Raw genomic sequence first — 19,535 nt, 5'->3', positions numbered from 1 at the left:
CAGAGCATGGTCTGAGTAGCTGCTACCCTGTTTCTAGTGAGTTTGGGGAAAGAGGGCCCATTGTTTCTGGATCTTCCTATATCAAAGGAGAAACCAGAAATAAGAATTACTTATATGAAGTCTCTGTTTTTAGTCACTTTTAAGAAACTATGTGGACCTAAAACAGCCAAACAAATAATTTAATAAGGTATTTGGATACAGTTTTCAGAAGGCTTATTTAAAAATAATGTACTTTTTTGTTAATCTTAAAAAAAAAAATGTGAGTAAACATTAGATGAGCCAAACCCAGCACCTCTGTTTACCGGAATTAGCCTGCTGTATTGTGAAAACAGTAAATGGCCATAAATATAGACAAATATGCACATTAAATGGTTTTTTGATATTAGGTTACTTTACTTGATAATGTTCAATGTGATGTTCCTCATTAGAAACACATAGTTCAGTGTACTAAGCAAAACTGCAATAAACATGATACATTAATGGAGCGTTTCCATCAGTTCCTACACAGTCATCTATGAGGTGTTGCTTCAGGTGATTTGTGGCTCTGATTTTCACTGAATAAGCTGGAACCTTTAGCATACTCCAGAAGAGATAATCAGGGAGTTCAAATCTGGCAGGCGTGCAGACCACTCGGCCTGTCCACATTGTCTAGTCCAATTTATCATTCACTCATTCCCTCATCACTGTGGGTGGTGGAGTGCAGTGCCATGCACTTGGGCTCACTCTAAGTGACTTTTCCCTAGCCTGAAAAGGCAGGCATTAATTGATCTCTTAACATAGCATGTTAAATCTTGACTAGTTTCTAGATTCTCTGGCTGCTTGATATTATGTACTACATAATGAGAAGTGTTTGTACTTTTGTTTTTTAGGGAAGCATTCATGTTTTCTTTTTCTCTTCTCCAAACAGAAAGCGTTCTGCAAAGCCTGAAACTGTAATTGACTCTTTACTTCAGTAAACGTTACAGACTTAAAGTCAAAATAAAAATTAGTGATATTCTCATGCCTGGATAAAATATTTAATTACAGCATTGAAGACTTTTGTGTAATTTCCAGTAATGCAACTTGTAAATCATGGAGTAAGACTGGAACTAATAATTTGCCTAATAACTTTTAGTCCATTTATATTAAGTTAATATAACATTAAAATTGTACCACTGGTAATTGTTCAAATTGTCGTAATTACTTTTTCAACTTATACTGTGCAAGGAAGTTGAAGGAGCAGTTCATACTATAGAGAGTTGCAGTTTAAATGTATACTTAAGTCTACTAGTGATTTACTCAACTACTATCTATTTAGATAACTGGACAGATATTCAGAATAGAAAAAAAAAGAATAAGTCCTGTTTGCACATAGAAAGTTGCAGGTCTAGTTGTCCTGTGCTTTCCTGTTGTATATGAATGTATGGGCTGCATATCTAAGAAATGATGGAATCCTAACACCCACCTGGCCTTCTAAAATATATTCTAATTTTTATACTCACATTCATTGCATTTAATGTGTGAGATGGGTGATCTTACTGATCTGTAGAACACTTTTTTGATTTGATAGTCTAGAAGTATACATGTTTAAGAAACAAAAGCTGAAAATATGTTTCATTTGGACCTCTCTTGACCTTTTCTGCCACTTTAACTTTAGGTCAAAAATTTTGTTTGATTTCATGTTTCTTGAAACATTGAATTTGTACCTAAATATAAAGGAGTCACCCAGTTACAGAAAATTAAGAAACTAAATATTGGTCACTAATATTTGCCTCTGTAGGTATTTTTTTTTAAATTCACTTTGAAGCTTGATTAACGGATACTTTCTTGTGTCTGACTTCTAACTTTTGATGGAAAGTGCTCTGTCTCTCCCAATTGAGAAGGATCTCCATTTTCTGGAAAATACAACCAAAGCAGGAAAAATACCTTTTAATTCTTTGCCTTTAAAACACTTTGTTTTGTCTTTCTTCTTATTTTATAAAGAAAATAGTCTTCCCTGAATTTCTTCCATTGACAATTCCAATTAGACCATACCTCTAAAATAAAAATTATTTTTATTTTATAGTAAAAAAGAAAAGTTGTCATAGATAGAATTATTGTTTTTTTGTTGGCTGCTTGTAAAATTTTTATTTTTTTAAGTTATGCTACTCTAAAACCACTATATATATATTTATCTTTTATGAGTTCTAAAATTATGTAATCACCCCTGAAATACATTAGCTACATGTTTTAAGACTGCATACATTAGTAAGTTTGGTTAAATGTTGTTTTACAGTTACAAAGCTATGTATAGAATGGGAGTGAAGGTAGCATACTTGTGAATTGTGTAAAAATGTGTCCATAAAGTACATTTCAAAAGTGATGTACTAAATATCTTGTGTATGGTGAATATTTTCTAGGTAAGAAGAATTGGATTTAACTAACAACATTTTCTTTGTGATGTGCAAGATAGTTAGATATTTATGACTTTGTGGGGCATTGTTTAGATACTGTGAAGACTTCAGGTGAACTTACGTCTTATAAAAGCTTTGTGTAAGCAGAGTATCTTGGCAGTTATAGATGCACATTTAACTCTATTAGTAATTACTCTAGAGAAATCTTAATTTTACCAGTAGGAAAAAAAAATGACTATGTCTTCTTTTTAAAAGTCCACAGGTCTAGCCTTTAACCATCCATTTAATAGAAACGGGATAACTTTTACATTAATCTTTAAAACATTAAGGAAAATTTAAGTCAGTATCTTAGATTTTTTTTCTTTTCCTTGTCACTGCAGTAACAGAAAGCTATAAAAAGTCAAAACATTGAGAAATTTTAAAAATAGGCTGCTTTAGCATTTACATTAGAACTGATATCAAGATTAGATATTGGAGCCAGGCCTGAGTATCCATGTGAAAGCATGGGAACCTAACGTTAAAGCTGTTCACTTAGCTCCAATCATAGCAGTTCTGTGGTTTCTTCACATTTACTTTTTGTCATTGTCCACAAATGAAATATTTTTTAACTTCAGTGTTAGTTTCATGAAAAGATATAGATAAATTTGCTCATTATTTGAAATAAGAAACATTTAAAATGAGTGTCACATATAAGTAGGTTATTGAATGTGAATGGCTGTTTTTTCTCTTTAATTTAAAAAAGTAATATTTATTAAAAGGAGCCTTGGAAGAATGTTGTTTGTGGTATGTTCTTTAGTAAACCTTGCAAATATATGTAGTAATAATTGGGATATTAAAATACAGTATTCCCCATTTTTGTTTAGGTTTTTGTGAAGTGTAGGGGTAATTAAGGTGGGAGGTTTACATCCATGTGTTTGTCCCACAAGTAGAATCAGTTTCCCATGCTGTGTCATCTGCTTTTTGAGAAAAGGGGACCTTTTTTTTGCCACAAGAAATTTAAGGTTACTTTGGGGGAGAGGGTGGTGCTACTTCAACTGTAACATATTTTTTTGAATTATGATTATAGCTTTACTTTGTTTGTTTCTTTTTCATCTTTTAATAACATTTTTCCCTTAACTGTTATCATGAGGAAAGTCCCTCCCTTTCCTGCAGGGCTGTAAATTAAAGGATGGGTAGAGTTTACATTTAAGTACGTCAGTGTCTGCCCAGTTTATTAATGTATGCATCTGTGTTCCTTTTTAGTTACTCTTTGATATAAATGCTAGAAGAAAACATAGATCTTCCTAGTGCCTTTGAACTTCTACTGTAGTCTAATTTAAATCGTCAGCAACTTCAATAGCATTACTACAATACTGTATACTAGCCAGAATTACAAATTGTATGATGAGTTTGTTGCATTAATTTCAAAAGCCACACTTTCACTGTATTTTATGTATAAATTGTATTTGTTCAAGCTGTATATATTGATATTGTATGTATACATACAGCATGCTTAAGTAAGAAATAAAAATCTTTAGCCTAACGCCTATAATTGTGGTCTGCTTCTTTACTCAGCTGTTTTTGTGTTTGCGTCCATCTTGATCTTAATAAGCAGGTTCTTTGTGTTTGGGATCTCAGTTTCATGAGGTTAAGAGAAGCTTGTGTAGTTTTGTACCAGAAAATCTTAATGTTGCGGGTCTTTAAACAGAAGTCATCATGATACAGAAACCTGGGAGAGATGTTTTTTAAAATGCTTCTCATTGATAAAAATTTATTTTCACCAAAAAAGAATTTAATCTAAGTTTTATTATCCCTGTCATTAGGTATTTAAAAACAGAAACTTAAAGAAGTCTATATGGAAAATGTATCTCACTAAAAGGTAAAAGATATATCTTAGTGGTAACGGTATCATGTTCTCTTTCAAAAACTTAATTTGCTTAAAATATCTCAAGCCATAATATTGCTTGAATTATTGTTAATCACAAACACTTACTGATTATTAGGCAGCCACAAGAAGTTCACAGTGGACATTACGAAGTTTTGATTTGTTGGCAAGTTTCAAAGGATTTCGGTGTGCTTTTTGTATAGAGAGGGGACTCCTCTGGCTATTTCAGATCTTGCTCTCTCGCTCTTCCCAACTGCTTGCTGGTGTAAAACTGCTCCACATGTGTAGAATATGAAAATAAGATTAGAGGCCTGCCATAGTGTAAGCGAGAGAATCAGTAGTGCACCATCGCACTCGCTGCCCCTCCTTCCCAGTTCAGTTCTGGAGCTGTGATACCCACTTTCACCAAGCAACACCACTAAGGCACACCCTCAGGGAACCTGTTGCTGCTTGTGTTGTCAGGAGGCTGCTGAGGTCATTGTTCATCCCACCTTCTTATGAAGACCCTTGAGAGTCTGTTTTAAATTCAAGTACTAAAAATAGAACAAAATAAAAATCCCAAATACCAGCCTAAGTTACCTCAGTTCGCATGTGCCTACAGGAACTCTTAACACAGTTCTGAAGCTGCAGCCTAAACTTAAAGTGAGCCTTCTAAACAAGCTATAAGATTATCTGAATGTCTCATTCTTAAGCTGTTTCATTTGCAAAGCAAATCAAGTATTCAGTCCTCCTTCGGAAGTTGAACACATGTGTGGGAAAATGATTATGAAGAGGCTACTTCAAAAAGAACCTGTTTCCTCTCAGCATTTATCTTGGGCTTCCTGTGACCCAATCTTAAAGTTACTTTTATCAATGTTATCAGAACATCACTTTGTCTTACCCAAACACGTTTATGGCTCTGACTAAAGAATATGACAGATCAGACATTCTTCTATACCTGCTCCCCTCCCCCACCCCTTTTTAGAGGCCTGGGGAAATTTTAGTTTTTAATCAAAGACTTTATTTCTCCAGCTTTACAAAGGAATTTAACTGGGACTTTACAACTGAATAAAATATTTCTCAGAGTTGATACCAATCTTAACAAGAGGATATTGCCTAACCCAACCTAAACTGCTAGAGTCATTACAGAAATGTTATGTTGACCTTGATGTCTATTCCATCATGGGTTATGCCGCTCAGTCACCAGGTGTCTTCTGTATTTACTGTGGACCCATGCATGGCTCGTGGCCATGTGAGTAGAGAAGGACATGCTGAGGGCTGTAGGGAAGGAGGGTGAATGGTGAGCTACCAGGCACAGCATTCCTCCCTAGCAGCTGACCCAATGCCTAGCACATCTGACTGGAGTGTCAGAAAAGGTTCATCCCAGGAGAAGTGCTGTTCAAGGTGTTAAAGCAGTGGAATGGGTGCGGCAAGGCATTCCAGGCAGAAGGAGTAATGTGAATATCATGTGCATTGGTGACCTGCTTGAAGTAAGGCAAAAGAGGTGGGGACTGGTGATCCTGAAGCAGAAAGAGGCCAGGATCCAATTGTCGAAGAGTTTTCTTTAAGCAGTGAGAAGCCACAGAAGGTTCTTAAGGGGGTGACTCACGTTATTTGTGTTTTAGAAAAACAACTGCTGAAAGGATTGTGAAGGATTAGATTCGGAGGAGCTGGGAGAGCAGATGATGTACACACCTGTGCCCTGGAGGCTGGGACAGTCATGGGCCAGAGGAGCCAACCTCCTCCTCTCCTTGCTGGCTGTCTTGCCCTCAAGACTGGTACCTAGGCTGAGGGAACCTATGTATCTTTACTTTTCTTTACTGATGTTGCATAACAGGTACCCGGGTATGCAGTCAGCACCTAAAACATCTGAACATGCTTGTGTTTGGTTTAATGCTGTCTAATAGGAAGCAAGCAAGGAAGAGACAGCCTAGAAACTGAACGTTGAACAAGGGAGAAGTTGACATGAAGGATGAGACAGCAAAAGAGGCACAGGTGTATAGAACAGTCTTTGGGACTCTGTGGAGAGGGTGAGGGTGGGATGATTTGGGAGAATGGCATTGAAACGTATATTATCATATGTGAAACGAATCGCCAGTTCAGGGTCAATGCATGATACAGGATGCTTGGTGCTGGTGTGCCGGGATGACCCAGAGGGAGGATAAGGAGAGGAGGGAGGTGGGAGGGGGGTTCAGAAAGGGGAACTCATACACCCGGGGCAGATTCATGTCAATGTATAGCAAAAACCAATCAATATAGTAAAATAATTAGCCTCCAATAAAAAAAAAAAAACACTAGAGCTGAGGAGAAAATTTCTTGAGTGCTCAAGGGCAAAGGTAGCTAACTAGGAGGTTTGAAAACTCCACCTGGGAATGGAGCTCCAGTTGCACTGATCACTTGAACCAGGAAATCAGCTCCGAGACTAGGGAAAGTGCTTGCTTTGTCCTCAGTGGAAGGTGGTAGGAATTGCAAGGCTAACCTTGTATGCTGAGAGGCCAGACCATGAGAAAACTCTGCCCTGCACTTTGCCCTGAAATTCTGCATTCTCAGATGATTTGGGCACCCTAAGAAGCTGCCCAAGAGGGCTTGCCGAGAAGGGTGGAAAAAAGTCAGACAGGGCACTGGCCCCTAGCAACAAGAGAGCCCGTGGTGCACTTTTATCAGAGGCTGGCATTTCTAACTTGCCTTTCAATGAAGATCTTCCAGCTATAGATTTGAGCACCATGCTTTTTCTTTCATTTGCTTATTCAGGAAGAATTTATTATATACAAATGCCAGTTAGAGATAGACTATGCTCCTAGGTAAAAGGTGGAGGTAGGGGATAGCAGGGAGGGAGGAGATCAGCCTGTGCTGTCAAGCGTCACACATTCCATGTGTAGACAAGAGGCACGTCCCAAGAAGCAGGTGTGGGCTGTAGCTGAGTTTCCTAAGTAAGCGTGCTTAAGCGATCAGCATCTCAACTTTCACTTAATCCTGATGTTTCTCCGCTCGCCCTTCTTATGTGTGTCCTCCTCAGTTCTTGTTCTCTCACTCCCGTGGTAAACCCCAGCGCTTACTCTTGGCTATTTCCATCCATGACAGGCAGATCTGCCTGGAGCCTACGTGCGACCCTTCCGTGGCCTGTTCTAACTCTTTGTTCCGACTGCCTTTCTTTTTACCATCCTGGCCTCATACACAAACTGTAACCCACAAGTCATATCCTGTGGCAGACTACAGCTCACATTAGCCATTGAATGCAAATGAATTAAAAGTTTTCATTGTGGCCTCAGAAGGCTCCATGACTCTCTTAGTTACTTGTTGCCCTTGGCATGCTGGTATTTTATGTGGGCAGGGTGAAACTGGCTGTGGTCAGGGTGAGACTTTAAGCTTTTGATTTGTTCCCTTATTTTGAAAGGGTTAAAAAGATGTTACCTGTTTTGGTATAATTTTAGTACTAGTATTAATTTTTGTCATGTGTGTGTGAGCAAGAATGAAAAGAGAATGTTCATTCACTGTTAATAGATCCATATTCTTGCAGACATGTCTTTAAAGGCAAATTTCAATGACTTGATATTTGTTTTTTGCCCTTTAATTTCTTACAATAGCAACTTTATTGAGATATGTCACATACTGTAAAATTCATCCTTTCAAGTATATAATTTAGTGGGTTTTAGTAGTTTCACAGAGTTGGAAAGCCATTATGACTATCTAATATCAAAGCATTTTCATTACTCTCAAAAGAAAGCCTTTACCTATTAGCAGTCATTCAGTCTTCCTTCATCCCCTCAGCCTCTAGCAACCAATATTCTACTTTTTGCCTCTGTGGACTTGCCTCTTCCGGGCATTTCTTATAAATTAAATCATACCATATGTGGCATTTGTATCTGACTCCTTTGAATTAGCAGTGTTTCTAGGCTTCATCCATATTGTAGCATATGCCAATATTTTTCTTTTTACTGCCAAGTAATATTTGTATGGCTATTCCATATTTCGTTTATCCATTCATCAGTTGATTGACAGTTGTGTTTTACGTTTTTGCTATAAATGAATAATGCTGCTGTGAACATTTGTGTAGAGATTTTTGTGTGGGCATGTTTTCAGTTCTCCTGGTGTAGATATCTAGGATTAGAATTACTGGAGTATATGGTAACTATGTTTAATCTTTTGAAGAATTGCCATACTGTTTTCCAGAATGGCTGTACCATTTTCCGATCATACCAGCAATGTGTGATAGTTCAGTTTTTTCACATCTGCACCAATGTTTGTTACTGTCTGTCTTTTTAATTTTAGTGCTTTAACTTTTAAACAATTTGTTTTAATCTTTTGGCTGCACCTCATGGCATGTGGGATCTTAGTTCCCTGACCAAACTCACACTCCGTGCATTGGCAGTGCAGTATCTTAACCATTGGACTGCCAGGGAAGTCCCCTAACTTTTAAAGTTTTAAAAGCATTTTCACACTTGTGCACATGGTCATACACACAGACTTCAAGTAGAAAGCCAAAAATCACTGTTCCTTATTCCAAGTCCCATCCTCAACAATTCACCTTCCCTTTTTTTTTAGTTTCTCTGGTGGTTACCATTATAATTCCAAGGATTTCTTCATTTACTCACTATTGTTATTTTTCCCCCCACTTTTCTTTTTTTGGGGGGGGATAAAAATTACATTTTATTTATTTTTAATTTTTTTTTAATTTTTAAAATTTTATTTGGAGCTAATTACAATATTGTATTGGTTTTGCCATACATTGACATGAATCCGCCCCGGGTGTACATGTGTTCCCCATTTTGAACCCCCCTCGCACCTCCCTCCCCATATCATCCCTCTGGGTTGTCCCAGTGCACCATGCATCGAACGTGTACTGGCGATTCATTTCATATATGATAATATGCATGTTTCAATGCCATTCTCCCAAATCATCCCACCCTTGCTCTTTCCCACAGAGTCCAAAAGACTGTTCTATACATCTGTGTCTCTTTTGCTGTCTCATATACAGGGTTATTGTTACCATCTTTCTAAATTCCATATATATGCATTAGTATACTGTATTGGTGTTTTTCTTTCTGGCTTACTTCACTCTGTATAATAGGCTCCAGTTTCATCTACCTCATTAGAACTGGTTCAAATATATTCTTTTTGATGGCTGAATATTCCCCCCACTTCCCATTGTGAAAACTTTCAAAACATGTAAAAGCAGAGTAATGCAACCAAACTTCATGTACCCCTCTCCAGCTACAATGTTCATCAACTCCTGACCACCATGCCAACTGTTTTTATCAAACTTTAGATATTTTGTGTTGGTTTCTCCTTTGAAAAGTGAGAGTCTGCCTTATTTATACTACCCTTTCCAAATTTTTGTAGTAAGCTATTTTTCCATCTGTTACTTTTGCAATTTTGAATAAATATTTGACTTGTTCATGTTCCATTAACCTTTGACAATATTGCTGACCTCTGCCTGAGTGAGCTGGGGGTATTGGTGCCCCTACCTCTCTTTCTCTTCTTTTGCTCTTTACCTCATAATCATTTTCAGTTTATTTTTATGTTGTCAGGTTGATCGCATTTACAGTCTGTCTGTAAGCATAATTAAGTCTTCCATGCTTTGCCTATTGGTTGGTTCTAAGACTTGAGAATCAAAAGGATTTACATTATTAGGACTTTAACTCTTGTTTACTGAAGTGCCATGTAGTGTGCTAGAATTATTCCTCCTACCCCCATGCTAGTGGACTAAAAATAACAACCCTTGTGCTAATAGGAGAAGAATGTTCTAAGCATCCAGTTGACACCTTTTCAATTCAGAATTTTTGGATAATCAGTGTGACTTATGGACATAATCTGCAAGCTCTTTTAATTATCATTTACATCTTGTGTGGCCTTGTATTCTTTAATCATACCATGTGTTATGTCCCCAGTGAGAAAACTTGAGAGGGAAGTAATTTTTCCTTTTTGACTCTCACACCAATTTTGGTCTCTTCAGTAAATTGGTTTTCCCAATAGTTGGCAAGCAAATATAGCCTATGCCATTGAAGTGACATCATGCGTCAGATTCTACATATACTTTATTTTATGATGAGTTATAAATATATAAATATGTTTAAAATAAGGCTATTAAAAACTCATAAATTAAAATATTCAGCTTCAACACTTTGAGTATTTCTCCTTCATAATCGTCTTTAGTCTTTCCAAGAGGTCTTTCAGCGTACTTGTACTCGTCTTGGCTTCATTCACAGAACAGGTCTACAAAAAAAATATTTCATTAGTTTGCATTGCTAAGTATTTGAATCTTGCTTGTGCCAGTCTACCCAGGTCAAGCCTGCCCTTGCACTTGCCACTTGAACTGATCAAACCAAGGCTGCCAGTCTGGCTTGACTCTGCTGCTAGGCTAACAGGGTTTAGCTGTTTTTCATGCATGCTACTTACATTCCAGAAATGGCCACCTTAAATCCATAACTGTCTGCCTTCAGGGTGTGGCCATCCCTGGACAGATGTGTCACAGCTAGGTGCTGCTCAGGGGCATAACAGGAATGTGGAGGCTCAGACCTGCCCACTGCCATCTTGGGTCTTCTGTGTGGCCACCTGGACTGCTGAGAGACAGATTCAGTCCATTTGCCATCCTGCCCATTAAACAGCAACATAACAGGTTGGCAGCACTTCAGTTGGGAAGGATTCCTGCTGCCTACCACCTGGCCACTGCTTCAGTTTGAATCTCAGCTCTACCAATTTATTAATTGCATTGCTTAAGACAAACTACTTAGTTTATAAAAGCTTCAGTTTCCTCCTTTGTATAAAACGGCAACAATAGTGCCTACTTAATTAAGATCGTTAAGAGGGTGAAGAGAGACAGAGTGTAATATCTGCTCCCTGTTCTGTTCCCTTATAAATAAAGCAGCGTGCCCAGAGAGAGGATGAACGTCCCCAGTTCCTCTACTTGGCATTAGGTAACATCCACTCTTGGCTCTGCCACTTTTCCTACATCATCAGTTCTCCCCTCTTACTAGGTCATTCCCACTGGTATATTGACATGCTCCGTATAGATCTCATCTTAAAAGAACTTCCTTCACTTCATACGTGCCTTCAGCTATTGTTCCATTTCTCTGCAACCCTGTAGAAAAATACCCTAAAGGAGCTTTTCATACTCAGTACCCCATTCTTTTCACTCCACCACACACCTGTTCTCTATGGAACCCACTCTCCTCAGACTTTCATTCTCACATCTCCATCAGTAACCTCCATCATGCCAAGTTCAATGACCGTTCTTAGTGTTCATCTTACTTGACCTTTCAGTACATCTGACACACTCCCTCCTTAAAAGAGTTTCTTCTCTTGCCTTCTGGGATACTGCACACTCTTTGATTTCCTCCTACTTCACTGGCTACTACTCGGTCTCTTTTGCTGGTCCCTCCTCTTCCTGACTTCTATATGAGTGCCTCTGGGCTCAGTCCTTGGATCTTTTCCTTTCTCTGTGTCATTCAGGTCTGTGACTTAAAGATCTTTCTGAGAACCCTTCACTTAATACCACAAGTTCTGGCCTCTCCCTTAAGCTTCAGACTTTTTCAACAGTCCTGTCAGTATCTTCATAGCCTCCAGCCTTGATCACCCCCAGTCTTCCATATTTGTAAACAGCACCAACCATCCACCACGGGGCCCAGGTTAGGAACCAGGAGGCGATTACCCCGCACCACAGATCTGTCAACAAGTCCTTCTGGCTCTATTTTTGATCATAGCCAGAATCCGACAATGTCTGCCACTCTCACTCTGCAGCACCCACCGTCATCTGCAGCTGGAGTACGGTGGTAGCCTCCCAACAAGCCATCTTACTTCTGTGCTTACCCTGCTCAGTCTGTTTACCACACAGCAGCCAGAATGCTCATTTAAAATCACAGAAATCAGGTGGTAGTCTCTGCCCTGCTCAGAACCCTGTGGGAGTTTCCCACCATGCATGGGGCAGAATCCATAGGCCCTGTGTGGTCTACTGCTAAAAGCCCCTCACTTCCTGAGATCCAGCCACATGGGCGCTCCTGTTGATCTTTGAACACATGAAGTTCATTTCTACCTTAGGGCCTTTGTACAGCTGTTCCCTCTGCCTGGAATGTTCCTTTCAAGTTAGTGATGTGGCCAACTCTCTTGCTTAATTCAAATATCTGCTTAGATGATGTCGCCAACTACTAAATCAGCCTGCTCCCTCTTGACCCCTGTGTTCTTTACTCCTTTATTTTTCTTCATAGCACTTACCGCTACTGGACATCATGCTATATGCTTGTTTGCTTTTCTTATTGACCCATTACAACATTCTGTGAGAGCAGGAAATGTATCCCCAGTGCCTAGAACAGTACCTGTAAGCAACACTCGGAGTCTCAACAAATAAAATTTGTCGAATGAATGAACAAGCTGATTAAAAGTGTACTGCTAGTCATAAGGAGGAATATTTTAAGAAGTAGTACTGCCATCCATTGGAAGGCAGGCTGTTGACATAGCACAGCTTACCTTGCTTGCCAAGCTGCTGAGATTCCTGTCAAGTCCACTCAGGAATCTGTTCAAGCATTTGTGGCTCCTGTAGATACGCCTAAGCTCAATTCCAGCCCTGCAGAAGGTTTCCTTCTCAGTTGTGTTCTAGAAAGAGAAATGCTACAGATAGCCACTGGCCAGCTCGATTTTGAACACTGGAGAGAGAGAGTTCCTTTTGATTTCTTCTTTCCATGGGGACAAGTGGAGAAGGTGAGTTTACTCACCTGTGGTCCAGCTATTCAGGTATTCCTGCCATGTGAATGGAGGCTGCTCGTCACAGTAAACAGCCTCTCCCAGGTACTTGGAAATGCAGTAGCCTTTTATCGGAAATTTCTTTTCCATTGGAGGCTTTTATTGAAAGGGTAGCTGAAGCAAGTCACTCAGCTAAGTTAATGAGAGAGTGGGGTTTGAATGCAGGGTTACCTGTCTACAGCCCGTCTATTTCTTTACCCCATGCAAGCTCTTCTCTCTGTGGAGGGAGTCTTAGGTACATGAGCTCATAGTCAGAGTCTGCTCTCTCTTACTCCTATAATTTATAGTTTTTGAATCTAGGTTTCCCTGAGAAATCCCACATGCTTATTGAGAAAATAAATGTCCATCCTTTGGCCTGGAAAGTGCTGCTTTAGCCCAAGCACTCTCCCGTTTAGCCCTCCTCCTGGAAGGTAGCAGTGTGAGGAGACAGACATGTCCCCACACAGCTGGAGGTGAGTTCCGGGATCAGGGCCGGGTGCCCCAGGAGGTGGGCCTGGGGAGATGAGGGGCAGCTTCTGAGAGAGTGCCGGACCTTGGACGGAGTTTCTCTAAGGGGCCTTTGGCCTTGAATGTGCAGGGTCAGAACCTCTTTGGAATGCTGGCAGCTCAGATGTGAGTCTGGCCACATGGTTGTTCTCTTTTTTATGAACCTGGGAGAGGGAATATGTCTCAGCCAGGTCAGGCCTGGTGTGTCCTCTCATTCTACTGTGAGATAGAGTCATGGAGCCTGGAGGGTATGTCTTAAGCTTGAGCCCAATACAGCTCAGATAAACCTGTCTTCAGCCTCTGCCAGGACCTGCTCTCATCCCTTGCCACTCAAAAGTGAGTTCCGTGAAGCAGCAGCATGGACATCACCTGGGAACCTCTTAGAGATGCAGAATCTCAGGCCTCCCTCTGGACCCACTAAATCAGTCTGAGTTCACAGGATCTCTAGGGGATTTATATGAGGAGCTCTATCTAAGCAGCTTTTTTGGTTCTTCCGTATTTTTTCTGATTATCAAGGCTTTTTACTATAAAAGTTATATGCATTCAACAAAAATGGATTTTTTTTCATCAACCATCAGCCAGAGAGAATTACTATTACAATTTTTTTAACTATATTCCCAGATTCTTTATAATACTTTTTTTTTCAATAGGGACCAACTAGTGATATTCTTTTCTAACCCCTTTACGCTTAACATATCGTACAAGCAATTCCTTAAATCATTCATTAGTATTTTAGAACATGAGATTGAGAGCTGTGGAGGAACGTAGGACATATTTGTGCCACAGCTGATCAGTCCCCTACCTTTGCATTGTTTTTGCTTATATCAGTACAGTAGCAGCAAGTCATCTGTATAGATCTTTGAATTCATCTCTTCTTTCTTCAGACTGAATTCTTGAAGTACTGTTGATTTTTTTAGGGTTTTTCCAGGAAAACCTTGACCCAGACCAAGGCACCAGAATCCCAGACTACAAAAGTTTCCTCTTTGCACTGTGGAGCTTGATGGCCCATGGTCAGGGCCTATAGGAGGACATGTATACAATGAACAGCTGTGAACCCTCCTGGGTCCTGACTCTAATTGGAAGTTTAAGAGTAGCACCAGTATCTCTGGGCTCTGGGAGTCAAGAAATCTCCCATAAATCACCGTATCTCTGGGGGGCATTGTGGGTGAACAGAGGTGATGAGGCCAAGAAGACAGACACCAGCTGTGTATGCAGATGGAGGCAGATGCCTGTGTTGTTGGGGACAGAACAGTGAGGTTCAAGAATGTCAAAAGGAGAAGAGATCCTTTGCTTATTTTTCCATCAGAATTTAATGAGACTTTTCTAAAACGTTGACTACTTTGACTAGGGACTTAGAACTTACACTGCCTCGGTTTTCCGAAAACATCTTCTAAAGAATTTTCAAAAGATTTCTAAAGATGATTAGGATAAGTATAGAAAAGAGTTTGAATCAAATGGAAAACCAGTAAAAGAAGAAATTCTAAAGGCAGTTTTAGTTAAAGGCCTTGATGTTTTAGTTCCATTGGGATTGTAGTAATAGGATGACACTCGGTACCGCCTGCTTTTTCATCTGCTCGTCCAGCTTTCACTGCCTTGAGTATATCTTTCATAGCTCAGGGGGCACACTTTCAGGAGCCATGTGGACTCTGCAGTTCAGAACTACTCAGCAAAGAGGCTCAAAAGGGAGACCTGGTTTCTTGCCAGAAAGAAGCCTGCCCCTCCTGGGAGTATGACAGTGGTGGCACACCATTTGGGAGACTTCTGTGCAGGGTTTCTGCCAGAGTTCTAACTAGTGTCTTGACTAGCTTCTCTTCGGGACAGACAGATCTATCCTATATGTATTGTATCCATTATCTCCACTTATGCACAAATTTAATCAGCCAGTGCTATATGTGAATAAAGTCCTCTGCTTTCACTTTTTAAAAACAATTTGAGGTTTGGCATAGAGCTCTCTGAAAAATTATGGACTTTTGCACCTTTTGGTAGTAGAAAATGCCTCCAACTGATAGTCCACCAAAGAAGTCCTTCCTAGACCTGCCAGCTTGCTTGCTTTCTACCTCACTCACCTTACTTCAGAGACACCAGGAGCACTACCTATGGAACCCAGCATTTAGATCAGCACATTGTTCCAGCATCTGCCAAGAGCAGGATGCCACCCAACTTGAGCATAATGGACCTTTGGATCTCTAAAAGCACTAAAATTAATATGCTTGATTTTGGAAAGATATTCTTGAGAACACAAGAAAGTGACTTTTCCTCCCATATAGCACCCTTGTGGGTTTGAAAATAACAACCTTTCTTTGTTCTGAAGTATCTTGAAAGGTAAGTAAGCAGTGCTGAGTCTTTGAGGAAAAGAGAATGGAAAAACGAGATTGTTAATCCAGGAGGAATAGAAAGCGGTTCAGGAAGGCGTGAGATAGGTGAGAGTGAAGGAAGGTAGTGGGAACTGACCTGCGCCTCAGCTGGGGAGAGGATTGGCTTCTAGAGCAGCACGGAGTGGGGTCGCCTGGGCTCGCAGTCATGGAGGGTTGATGATTTCAAACCCCTGGCCCCTCTCTCTCAGAATGATTGCTTCTCTACAACCATCTTTTGCCTTTAATCAAGAGTTATATAGTAACATTTTCCACTAACTCAAGAGTTGGATTCCAACCAGCTTTCAAAATTGCTTTCATATCTTCAGATGTAGAAACTGAGGCACAGAGAGGGGTAGAGGGTCAAAGGGCACATAGTTAATAGCAGAACTGGGGCGAAAGCCACCAGCTGTCTCACTTCCAGCCTCACAGTGCTTCTGCTGGGCCTTGCCCTTGGCTTTGATAGCACCCTCTCAGCAGTGAGCCGCCCCCTGGAGAGCCCAGAGCATGACTCAGTGACTCTTGGCTATTTTATTTCTCTCTATATAAAATATTAAGATAGATAAAGTATTCTATCTAAGATATATACATGAAATATTAATAAATGAAATATATAAAGTGCTATACACTAGATATGAAATTTTATATATATATATAAAATCCTTCCAACCTGCTGTTACAGGATGTCTGATACAGGATGAGATTCTGAAGGATAAAATTATATAATATGTATCATACAGTACACATGTTTATATTATATTCTATTATATAATTAGTATATTTCCTACTCCTGGAGTAATCTTTAATGAAAAATGAGATAGTCTGGATAAAGGCCTGAAGAATAGTTTTGCTCATGAGCAGGATAGGTCTACGCTCTGGCCCTGGCCAAGTTACCCTCTGGTATACATGGAAAGCAGGTGGTTAGGAGACCACTGGTAAATTGAAGGTTTGGGTTTTTCATTCTCACTTGTGTGTTTCCATGAAAACAGGAACTGATGTGCTAAAATCTATTGATATGGCTGTAGTCATGTGTTTGTCAGAGAAAATGCACTATCAGCTGTCAAATCTATCTCCTCCCACTGCAGATCGGGGGGCGGGGGTGAGGCGCAGGAGGAGGAAAGGTGAGATGCCCTGGCAGGAGCAGCCGGAGGCAGGGATATGTTGGCCCCTGTCTGACAGGATGGTTCTGGACCGTCCAGAGGGGAGTTTGCAGGACAGAAAAAGCTGAGGGTCTCTGGACAGCCGTGCCTGGAGCTGGTGGGCTGTTAGGTGACCAGGCTGCGGAAGAGGAGGGGCTCTGGCGATACGTTTTCTGTTGCCATAGGAAGTCTCTTAGACAAAATGAAAGCTCTCTCAACCTGTAATCTCAATATCTGTTTTTGTGAGAGTATTTGGTTTTTCAGAAATGTATGGGCCAGAAAAATTCTCTCCTTCAGCAGCATTAATTGAGTGCCTCCTATATTCCAGGTACTAGACCTGGGTTGGGTAAAATCTTAAAGAGCTTTTCCTTGACTGAGGTCTAAATTATGACTACAAAACCCAAGCTTTCTACTATATATCTTCTAAGTTAAGTGAAACCAGAAACACCAAAATGCATTTGAGAATAAAGATCAGAATTCTCAGTCTTTGAAAATATTTCATACGTTATAGTTAGTTTGAGCCTGTTTGCTTTCTGTTAAAGAAATTTGTTTAAACACTTGTGAATGGCTCTCTTCACCAAGTCACCCATCTGCCAGAGCAGACCCAGGACAGCTCTTACCTTTGGGGCAGCAAAGACGTCTGCTACAGGCAGCTGCATGCATGAATTCTTGGCCCAGGCAGGAACAAGAGAACAAGAGAGTGAGTTACCGTCAGCTGCACAGGGTAAGCCTTGCTGAGCAGCTCTGACTCGCTCAAACTAAGAAAACTTCCTATGGTCCCTCAGGGGGAAAAAAAGCCAAAAAGCACCAGGAGAAAATTCTCCACAGTGCTCACCATCCTACCACCAACCACCAAGTCTCTAGGAGCTGTTTTGTTCTTTTCACAGTCTAAGAAATGGGCGCAGCATCATCAAAACATCTGGAGAGATGGTGCCAGATAGCTTACTCACCTTTGTTGCTGTGAGGATGTTCAGCGTTTTGATGATCTCTTCTAAGGTAATATCGCACTTGTGTCCATGGACGAAGTGGCTGGTACATACCAGTAAGCAGACCAGCACTGGGGTCAGCTGGGAGGTGAGACCCATCAATAGTATCTCTATTTGCACTGACAATGTGAGACAATTAGTTTACCAGGAGACGCTAACAATGCAATTCTGATAAAGATATCTCTATATATAGATTGTAAAATTGCTGAAACTGAGGGAAAATAAGTTTACATTGGAAATTTTCATTACACCAAGTTGTCAGTCATTTGGGGCCAATCAGCACCTCTCTTCCAGGAGAAAAAATGCCTCACAAAAACAGGTAAAATGTTCCTGTGAAATCAGACCAGTAGGAAAATGAAACCTTTTTTTAAAATTAACTACAAAGTATCAGCATAGGAAATTACACCATAATTTGCTCTTTAGATTAATCTTATCAGCTTGGGGTTGCTGCTGGCTTTTTACTTTGCATAGAAGGAAGAGGCCACAGGTGTCCGAGTTTGTTTTAGTGCAGCTCTCCTGGGGAAAGATAGAGTAATATCAAGAAAGTTTGACTTGATTAGTATTTCACCTTGGCTTCTTCCAAGTATGGGTGGCATCTGGGAAACTCTCCTTTTGTGGAAAAGCTGATCTGTGGTTCTTTTCTCTGGGTAGAAGGAAAGTAACGGGCACAGATTCTTTCCTGTTGTAACACTCAAACATGTCTTTCTTCCACATTTAGAATTTTGGCCAAGGACATGTAATATGTGGTGGAGCTTCATTAGGACCATGTCAGGTCCATAGGTCTTTAACAATAAGGAGACTCTAGGCAAAGTATGCCTATCCCGAGGTTTCAGGAATGACTCCTTTGAGGGACTTTCCTGGTGGTCCAGTGGTTAAGATCCTGCACTTCCACTGCGGAGGACGTGGGTTCGATCCCTGGTCAGGGAACTAAGATCCCACGTACTGTGTGGCAAAAAAAATAAAGTAATTTTTAAAAAGGGAGTGATCACTTTGAAAATGGATTCGAAATACAGCCTCAGCTAATTAGGGGAAAAGAGTGATAATTTCACAGATTTGCAAATCAGTTGTCCTGGTCAAGGTGCCACCACTTACTTGCCCTGGCACCTCAGTCTAATTCCTGTGGGTGCTGCACACCCATACTACTGACTCAGATGCCTGCGTCCCAGCACACCACTGGTTATTCCTCCCTGAGCCCTTCCTTCTCTTTCCTCTCTTCTTCTTTTCTGTTGGTTTCTGACCTTCCTCTCCAGTGATTTCCTCTGGAAGGTCATACAGAAATGATGCCTGCTAAGGTCATTCCTGCACTTTGGCTCTTATTTGTGGTCACTTGTAGTCCATGAAAGAATCTGGACAGTTGTAACTGGAAGGTCCTTGGACCATATTTAGGATCCTTCCATGGGGACTGTGCAGCGAATTTGCCGGGCTCAGCGCAGTGACGTCTGACACCAAATGCATGACGTCGGGCCAGACTTCCAGGTTAAGGGCACAGCCTCCACAGTACTGTCCTCACTTCATACACTGGCTGATCTTTCAGGGGTCCCCATTCCACCTTCTCTTCTGTCCAGCTGGCTGCAAAGTTGAGTCCCCACTATCCTCTTGGATTCTTAATTTGTTAGAATGTCTCC

At 40.5% G+C, this 19,535-nt stretch overlaps 2 protein-coding genes across 3 annotated transcripts in view; one reads left to right on the top strand and one right to left on the bottom strand.

Moving 5' to 3' along the window:
- Positions 1–3,894, top strand: part of KIF3A (kinesin family member 3A) — an 86,130-nt gene extending 82,236 nt beyond the window's left edge. For both annotated transcript variants that reach the window (XM_055429518.2, XM_088838836.1), the window contains one exon: positions 908–3,894. In XM_055429518.2, coding sequence (XP_055285493.1) covers positions 908–956 — 49 coding nt within the window. In that variant the 3' untranslated portion in view covers positions 957–3,894. The remainder of the gene's footprint in view (positions 1–907) is intronic.
- A 6,398-nt stretch (positions 3,895–10,292) lies between these two features.
- Positions 10,293–18,009, bottom strand: IL4 (interleukin 4). The gene is made up of 4 exons (XM_055430072.2): positions 17,875–18,009; positions 17,545–17,592; positions 12,676–12,801; positions 10,293–10,428 (listed from the first exon to the last, which is right to left on the bottom strand). Exons 1-4 carry the CDS (start codon positions 18,007–18,009, stop codon positions 10,330–10,332), a joined length of 408 nt encoding a protein of 135 aa, XP_055286047.1. The 3' UTR covers positions 10,293–10,329.
- Positions 18,010–19,535: the final 1,526 nt, after the last annotated feature.

Source organism: Moschus berezovskii, chromosome 8 (assembly GCF_049115385.1).
Source record: "Moschus berezovskii isolate FMDL1 chromosome 8, NW_MosBer_1.0, whole genome shotgun sequence".
Lineage (NCBI taxonomy): Eukaryota > Metazoa > Chordata > Mammalia > Artiodactyla > Moschidae > Moschus > Moschus berezovskii.
The sequence above is the reverse complement of the archived record's forward strand: the minus strand, read 5'-3'. Positions and strand labels throughout refer to the sequence as shown.